Source organism: Metopolophium dirhodum, chromosome 5, assembly GCF_019925205.1.
Source record: "Metopolophium dirhodum isolate CAU chromosome 5, ASM1992520v1, whole genome shotgun sequence".
NCBI classification, from domain to species: Eukaryota; Metazoa; Arthropoda; class Insecta; order Hemiptera; family Aphididae; genus Metopolophium; species Metopolophium dirhodum.
In genome coordinates, this window is record NC_083564.1 from 20,032,252 (window position 1) to 20,042,100 (window position 9,849).

Sequence of the window (9,849 nt, forward strand, 5' to 3'; positions counted from 1 at the left end):
GTATGAAATTAATTTACTTTAACTTGAGTAAGATTCACAGCAGGCTTCGACAACTGACGTCATTAGTCTGTGGAACTGTGGGGGAGGGTACTGTAGGTTTTGAACACGTGTGTATTTTGTTTTGGGAGAATTTTTGTGGGCACCCGTAGGTATCTACCATGCCCGGGGGGGGGGGGAGATGGCAGCCTCTCTCTCCGGACACTGTAGTCACAAGAAAAATGCTGCCCGTGGCCGAGTTCGAACCGGTGATAGTGCGCGTCGCAACCGATGTCTTAGTTCACTCGACCACTCCGTTCCCCTAAAGACATATTATTGTATGTAAATATTAATAATAAAATTACTTTCGCAAGTTTTGTATATTATAATAACAAAATATTGTTCGATTTTTATATTGTATTCAGGCGAAAACCATTGGTCCTTATTGGTATTTATTTGATTTATATATATTTTTTTTGATACTTCATATTGACAAGTTTATTTTTTTTTTGCAAAAAAAAAATTTTCAAAAAGTACTTACTTATAATTTTTTCTTAAAGAAATTAATAATTTGAATATGAAAACCATTCTTTGTATATTTTTGTTTACCAAGCTTTTGCAGTATTTCAAGTTTCAATCCGTATAATTATTTTACTCTTTAAGCTACTTAAAATAAATTAAAAAATTCAAGCTTTCTCTGCTTCACCATGACTTTAATTAAGTACTTACTCATTTTTAAAATATTTTTCAGAAATATAAAATATATTTTTGCTAACAAAAAGTTTACCATGTACCTAACCTACTTTTTTTTGTTAAGATCATTTAAGTTTTATGTTTTATATGTAGAGTGCCGACTATATTATAAAATACCAAATACGTCATCTGACAAAGTTTCAGGGAAATCAGATTAAATGTATTATCATTAAAAAGTTTATAGACACGATATATTATTTATAATCACGAAAATGTTTATAAAATTGTACCTACTGCAATTCGTATGAAATTAGTATTTCATGATAAAATATCTCCTTGAGTTAATTCTGCCAATTGCCTGCAATTAGGAACGCCACGGGTTCAACTTACGTGGAATTTCCAATCGATGTAGAATAAATAGAGAACTTTTCGAGCAATCTTCTCCGATGTAAAGTGTTGACATATAAAAAAACCACGAGCAAATAAATACAAAAATACGATTATATAAGACACCACTTGAACTGACAGGTAAAATAACAGAGATGGACGAAAAAGTTCTAATACAAACACGAAAAGGCATTTTAATTGTTTAGAGTACATTATTATTATTTTAAACGGACAAATAATAAAAACATATTTTAGTAATTTGGATGACGCTATCACAAAAGTGAGGCATTATGCGTGTCTGGTGAGTCGAGAACACCAATGCAGTTTGCTCACGGAGTTTTTAATATCTGGCGAAACGTTATTGATGTCACACAAAGTTGAGCAAACTTGTGGTTCCCACAAGACTCATGAGTCCTATTGAATTTTTAGCCTACACCATTGCGAACTCGAGTGAAAACCCAATTATGCAATTACCTAATTAATAATTACTAGAGATACCTAAAACAGTATCAAAAATTACCTAAAAAATATTTGTAAACAAAATTAAGTAAACATTTAAATTTTAAGTTTAATTTACAGTAAAAAAATATATATGTATATGAAATGACTACATTAATTTTATTATATTATATTAATTACTTAAATCTGCATCGGTACGCAATAAATTTAATTACCACAAAAACCCACCAATAATAATAAATAACCTTTTGAACAAAATTCTAAATTCGATAAAAATGTGCCACAAAAATACCTATAATATGAAAAAATTACCTAAAAATCTAAAAAATTACATTAAAAGAAAAAAATGCAAAAGCCATCAACATCCTATCCCTAGTAATTACTAATATAATTAATTTAAACCCATATTATTTTCGTCTCCAGGCCACATCTCGTTTTAAACGTATTAATACTAAATTGTTTATTTTAATTTTTATATACCGCATTTGACATATTATGTGATTCGAAAAGATTGTAGGAACCTATAATATAATATCCAAACACCATAATGAGATGCCACTATACACAACTGGTGTGGTAAGCTCGAATTTTAATGACGTGTGTGAAGTTAGCCCCCCACTTTACTAAAAAGCTTTCAACATTTTTGTAACAGGATTTTTTTAATTTGTAACTATTTGTAACCAACTTTTCAAAATTTGTAACTTCATAGTTCAAAAGTTACAACTGGTTTCTCAATGATGGGCTAACTTCACGCGAGCCCCCCCCCCTTTTATTTTATTTGTTGGGTAAAAAAGCGTGAAAATTTTATATAAGGCTCCTGATATATCGTTCTAATAGCAGTTGAAAAATATTAAAAATACATAGGCACAATTTTTTTTTATAAGCATTTATAGTTCAAATTTTGACAATACATTTATCAAATTTATAATTTATTAATTATTTTGTAGTTAAAAATGTATAAAATGTTTAACTTTTATGGCTAAGGATTGAAAATTTAAAACAAGGCTTCACGTAAATAGGTTATATATAAATTACTTTATTCACAATAATATCATCAAATATACTTGGTAATATCATAGGCTGCAGACTGACCGTTTTCGCTCAGAACCGTTTTTCTTATACAATGATATTATATCATTGAATTCAAATTTAACACTATCCATTACAGTGACCCACTTGTAACCTACTGTACAGCAGAGCGACATCCACTTACCCACTTTTTTTGTATTATTATTTGTTTTTTCCACCAAACGTAATTTGATTATTTTTAAAATTGGCGAAATTCTGCCGTTTCTATACACATATGAGTGTATATAAGTATGCAGTTCAGTTATAATCTCTATTGGATTTTATATTTTATTACAATAGTAATTAATACATTAGCGGCCATTATATTTTTACCGATTCGTTTTGCGAATTTAGATTTCAAGTGTCGCGTCACATAGCATTATAATATACGCACATCAATTATATTATAATATCACTGTCGTTATTAATTGAAATATATTAATTGGTCGAATAATTAAATTTATAATTACCATAATTTAGTGTTACAGCAGTTGTACATTTATATTTCGTGTGATGTGCCGGTGACATATTTTCATATATATAATATATCTTTATTATAGCCATTGAGTGCCATTATACAATGCTGATAAGTGATAATAATATGTTTGTCGGTAATTTTTCGTCTCGGGTGACATTAAAATCAATTTATCGAACGCGTTAAATAATATTTATATTATTGTTCTCGCAACATAAATAACCATATTGTTTTATTTTTACTGTTTGCTATTAACCTTTGCCCCTTGTGTCATTAAAATAATAGGCATACAATTATGTAGGTAGTGTTATAACAATAATTATTACTGTAAAAAAAATTGCATTGATTATTGTGAATTTCACAATAAATTTATTTAAATTTTTTTTTATTTCAACAGACAATTAAACAATACAATTTTTTTGTTTATTCTAACGCACGATATAAACTGTTACATTATTATTTTATCTGGAGAAAGTATTCTGTGTACAGTTATTAATATAGTACCTATACTATTTTAATGTGATAATACAATAATATAGGTAGGTACCTACACTAATGTCTAATGTTCATGGTCATGACAAACTGGCCTTGAATTCTTAAACGTGGATTATATTATACCATTATAATATGAACAAAATAATTATAACAAACTTAATAGTAATAAAAATATAATGCATTTTGCGCCGTTTCCAGACGCTTGCGGCGGTATAATTGAAGCGACAAATGGCACGATTACAAGCCCTTCGTTTCCTGACCTGTATCCCGGAAATAAAAGTTGCATATGGGAGATCATAGCGCCAATTCAGTTCAAAATCACACTGAACTTTACTCACTTCGACCTGGAAGGGAACAACGTGAGTCAATAACCGCTCCGGAGTCGATCGCGGTTTCGTGCTCCACGTGCACTACGTATTTATCCGTTTGTTTTTGTTTTGATTTTCTATTTTTCAGTTACACCAGGTGAGCGGTAGGAAATCATAGGAAATAACACATGTCTGACGGACGGATTCGAAAATAAAACCACTTTTCTAATACTGTTCGATCGTACGCGGTGCGCTAGCTGTCATCAACACCTATAACCACGTGTTGATGTATCATACAGCTGTTGCGTACTCTCGCGACGTATTCTCTCTGGCCGACCGTCATCTTATTTTATTCTCGACGTTCACCTTATTTTTCTTTTCTCCGTAGGCCGAATGCGAATACGACCGAGTGGAGGTGTACAGCAAAATCGGTTCGGACAAACTCCGGAAGCACGGCGTGTACTGCGGCCAGGAAGCGCCGTCCATGATCACTTCGGAGGCGAATGCACTGCGCGTGGAATTCGAGTCGGACAGCTCCGTGCACAAGACCGGATTCGCCGCCGTCTTCTTTACCGGTAAGACAGCATGTGCTATTCCTACCAGCGGTACCCAAACTTTTTTTCCGGAGGTGCCCTTTTTTGGACCAAATCCTGCCACGGTGCCCTGCTGTGAATACCAAGAGAAACATACATAAAATAAACGAACACTCGTTGATAATCGATTTTTTTATTATTTTTTTGAACATAATACAATAATAAAAGCGCTCTAAGCATACAGCCGACCTAAAACTTTAAACTTAAAAATTATTATAATATAATGTAACATTGTAAATTGTAACTAATGAGATGTATGTGTCTGCTAATGTTTGCAAAGTTTTGCAAAGTTATATATTTTATTTTTTATTTTCATCAACTGAAGTTGAAAGTAAGTTTCTTCTTTGAAATGTTTGTGGTAGGTATTTGGTTTTAGTTGCAGTGTAGGTAAGCTGAAAATCCTGACTAATATTTTTATAACTTTCAATTTGAAATTATTAACAAAATATAAAAAAATAATTTCTTGTGAGCTGCTGTGTCCCTGGAATGTACTATCGAGGTGCACCCAGAGTACCGCGGTGCACAGTTTGGGATCTAGTCACTATAAAAAGTCAACTGCGCCAGTAGGACGCATTAAAAGTACAATTATAGAGCAAGTCCCTTAAAATAAGCGGAATGTGTGTCACGAGAAGGGACACCAGAAAATTTTGTTTAATAAGCGTTTGAAAATATCAAAATTTCGATCGCCCGTCTGGCGCATCATAAGAAATTTAAACTGTACATATACATAGGATATATTATTTTAAATACTATGCACTTTTACCACTTAAACAACGTTTTGTTTTCATATAATATTAATTTAGCGACACGCGTTAATATAATATATTTATGAAGGTCTAGTCACTAGACACCGACTAGTCACTAGCATAATACGACTTTTGAAATAGGTAATACATTATATATTCACGCATGTGATATCTAAATACTTAAAAAATAAACAACTTTTCAAGCCCGTTAAATTTTAAGCGTGTGTCATATTATTTTGAAACTCCTTTATCATAATAAAGATGGTTATTATTAAAGATACGTTTTAGATAGCCACCACCTAATACAAAATTAATTATATCGTGTGTTGAACCAAGTGCGTTATGCGTTGTCTTGTTCACAGACATGGACGAGTGCGCCATCAACAACGGTGGATGCCAACACGAGTGCAAAAACACACCAGGATCATACGAGTGCACGTGCAACAACGGGTTTACTTTGCACGAGAACAAGCACGACTGCAAGGAGGGTGGTTGCAAGCACGAGATTTCGGCACCACGTGACGTCATTAGCAGCCCCAACTACCCGGACTCGTATCCGGGCCGGAAGGATTGCGTCTGGCATTTCACCACCACCCCGGGTCACAGGATCAAAGTGGTAACAATGAATTAACTGAAATACTACTACTAATAATAATAGAGATAATTGCTTCCATATTGTTGTGTACACAATTGTTTATGAAGTCGTTTGCATTCGTGATTCGACTCGTTTTCCTACCGTTCGATCGACCTAGTCAGACTAGACCTCCCTACTGATACATCGAACTCTGACATCCTAGCCCACCAAATGGCGTCCTTTCTTAATAGTTTCCAAACAACTGTATACATCCTATTTAATCTCCTTGTTCACTTCTCTCATAAAAAAACTCACACATTCTAACGATAGTAAATAGACAAAATAATATCCATCACCCGATCTAAGTGTTCTCATGGAATGCCAACGGATTACTGCACTTAAAAAACGAACTCTCTGCATTACTTCTATACTAAAATGGTCACGTGATGTTATCATTAATACAAACTAAATTGATTTCATATTGGAAGTAGTGTCAATGGACGCTCCCTACCCTCAAGCCGTCCAGCCTAGTTAAAAAATGTCAACACAATTACTTATTGTATTATTTGTAATTTGTATACAGATTGTACATTTTAATATATTTTCTAAAAAAAAAATCTACTTACTGGTTATTGAGAATTTAAAAGATACAAAACTTCGTTTTGAAAATAAAATTGTTATACGGTCTGCGCCTTTTAAACTGCTGGTCGACGGTCGGGGCAGACATTCATATAATATTATAATATTAAATTATGTCTTATCGATATTATATAATAATATGGTCATGATACTATATTATAGTCGTTTATTAATTATCATCTGACATTTGGTTGGTATTTCATTTGTAACGGGCATATATAATATTATGTATAAGCATGTATATATAAACACACTTTTCGCAAATGCTTTTTCTAAACAGTTTAAACAAACCTTCCCTTTAGGTATACTATTGCAGACGTCAGACAATATTGTGTTCGAATAGAATATATATATATATATATTAGGTAGACTGCAACTGAAGTGCGCACGAAGAATAAATACACTCGACGTTTCACAATATTTTTCATTTTTAATAGCACACTTATTGTTATAATATAGTTGTACTTAAGGTCATCAGTAAACGCGTGCGGCTTTTAAATCGCGTACATTTCCGGGCCTCGCACAGATCATTATCATCGTAATATACATAAAACGGTCGTTATATTATATTATTTTATACAATCGCGCCGCGTCGTGGTGTATTTATAACAACAATAATAATAATAATAATAGCATACGTTTGCGTCAAACCGAATAACATAATAATATAGTACTATAATATACCCAACTATAAACAGGGCGCAGGGTCGTCCCGATTTCCGTGATATTTAGGAGTGTTGTTAACCATATAATATATGTCTGCGTTTGTGACGATGACGATGATGATGATGTTGTTGATGACGATGATAATGATGATGATGTTGTTGATGACGATGATAATGATGATGATGTGTGATTATAATGTATAGCTCTTCGACACATTCGAAATGGAACCGCACCAAGAGTGCGCGTACGATCACATCACGTTCTACGACGGGCCCACGCCGGATTCGCAGACGCTTGGACGGTTTTGCGGCTCCAAGATCCCGCACCCCATAGTGTCCTCGTCCAATCAACTGTACTTGGCCTTTAAAAGCGACGCTTCGGTGCAACGTAAAGGATTTCTGGCCACGCACAGCACGGGTACGACCATCGACGACCGCGCGAGCCATCGCCATGATAATATTATGGCTGGTTATGGGGGGTAATACATTGGATATAACAAATAATCGCTAAAATCGTTTTCGCAGTTTGCGGTGGTAGGCTGATAGCCACGAACAACGTGAAACACTTCTACTCGCATTCCAACTACGGCGATCTGAACTACGACAGCGACGCTACGTGCGAATGGACCATCGAAGCCAAAGCCAACATGAACGTGCACCTGACGTTCTTGACTTTTGAACTGGAAGACGAAAAAGATTGCATGTATGACTACGTGGAGGTGTGGAGCAGCTTGGACACAAGCGGACCGTTCTTCGGAAAATTCTGCGGACCAACCGTTAGTATATAATGATAATATTAAAACAACGTTCGCAGCTGCTATATAAAATAACATTATTATACTCTTAATATCATATACGGTCGCGATAAGTAGAATTATATGAATAAAACATAAACCACGCGGTTGTTGTTATATTGTCCTTTTAAAATGTTAACGAAAATCCGTTTTAATGGTGAGTACTTCAGCACGTCATATTTTGAGAGAGAAAAAAATGTAGTTGATCGTATATTACGTCAATAATACGTAGTTGAGTTACACGTCCTATACAGTTAGTTCATTTTGACCCATTCCATACTCCAAACCAGACCTAACCACCATTTTGTCATTTTCAGAACCCAACGGATGTGATATCCACGAACGACGCTCTGTTGCTCCGGTTCAAGACAGACAGCACCATCGTAAGCAAGGGATTCTCCGCGTCGTACATAGCCGTGGAGTCAATGAACCCCAGCGTCGAGTATTCGTCGGTGCCTGACGAAGACGACGTCGACTTGACTTATCACAAGGCCAAAAAGAACAAGAAGAAAAAGAACAAACCATCGTCGCCGTCGTCGTCGAACAAGACGAACGGCGATGGAGACGACGACGACGACAACGACGGCGGTGGCGGTGGCGACGAAGACGACGATGATGACGACGAGGACGATGACATGCTCGCCGTCAAGGGTCCGTGATGCAGATATGATATTACATGATAATATATAAACATAGTAACCCGGCGACGACAGACGGTTAAGAAGTTTAAAAAAAAAAACAAAAAAAAAATACTTAAAAAGAAGCAAAACATTAGTTTATTATAATATTATTATTCAATACATAGCGATTTCTAGAATATTACCTCTACGAGACCCCTATTTATGATAACATTATTATTATCGTGCGTGTAACAGGTGCCCATCGTATATTATCATAATATTGTTCTTCGGATCATAAAAAAAATCTACACTTCAGTCCGCCAGCCGTGTAACTTTATGATAATATTATAATTATATTATGTGCCAAATAGAAAACGTCCGACCTACTCGCCGTGTCACACGTCACAATATTGAAATATATAATAAAATAATATAGATACGTATCGATTTCGTATAAGATTTTAGTAAGTCGTTTTCGCGATCTCATGTAATAATATAATATTATATGTTTGATATACGTGCTCCTCGAACCCCACGATCAATGTCCAGTCTTAGACACTGCTGCAGCACCCGTCGAAATCGTCACCAGCTCGATAATAATATTATATTGTTATCGAGTTTGTTATAATATAATATCGTATCGTATATAATAATAATATATCGTACGATCCCCCCCGCGGTACGCGAACCGATCGATCTCGACGCGGTTTCAATTATTTTTTATTTTTTTTCATTATTACCTACTGCCTATTATATTTTACTCGTTTTACTTTTGTATACGTTTCGATATAGGCACATTTTTACCATCGACGGTACCAGTATTTTTATTTTTATTTTTTGAAATTCGTTTTTCCCGATACGTTTATATAAATATTTATATGTAGGTAATAATATGCGATACCTATACCAGAGTGCGCGCACTTACCGCCCGTGGTATTAACCGGGTATGTTAACGATATAGTATTACCATGTTCCGACGATATTCCTATGCCTAACCTATCACGACGGCGACGTTATACGAAAATAATTATTATATACACCTGTGTGCGAAACAAAACGATTCGTCAAATGCGAATTATATTATATCGATGACGATGACGATGCCGCGTGATGGAATTAATATTTATTATTATTATTAATATTATGAAAGCGCGTCGAGATCGTCGGTGTAAATATAATTATTATGGCGACGCGGATAGCCATATACCCACCCCCGCAAGTCGTACGCGTTATATTACATAATTTTTTTTTAAATTTAATCGTAACGTTTAAAAACCCCACGTGTGTTGTTTCATGTGACTAAAAAATAATATCATTGTACCTATATAATATTATTATTATTATAATTTTACTATTA

General features: G+C 34.4%; 1 protein-coding gene across 2 annotated transcripts in view; it reads left to right on the forward strand.

Annotated features, from left to right (window-relative positions):
• The window catches only part of LOC132945028 (protein tolkin-like), a 63,025-nt gene extending 53,548 nt beyond the window's left edge, over positions 1-9,477 (forward strand). The window contains exons 13-19 of one of the 2 annotated variants that reach the window (XM_061014638.1): positions 3,752-3,912; positions 4,010-4,018; positions 4,250-4,436; positions 5,563-5,816; positions 7,283-7,496; positions 7,604-7,854; positions 8,190-9,477. In XM_061014638.1, the coding sequence (XP_060870621.1) occupies positions 3,752-3,912; positions 4,010-4,018; positions 4,250-4,436; positions 5,563-5,816; positions 7,283-7,496; positions 7,604-7,854; positions 8,190-8,531 (1,418 nt within the window). In that variant the 3' untranslated portion in view covers positions 8,532-9,477. The remainder of the gene's footprint in view (positions 1-3,751; positions 3,913-4,009; positions 4,019-4,249; positions 4,437-5,562; positions 5,817-7,282; positions 7,497-7,603; positions 7,855-8,189) is intronic. The other variant, XM_061014639.1, reaches the window with a different exon arrangement.
• Positions 9,478-9,849: the final 372 nt, after the last annotated feature.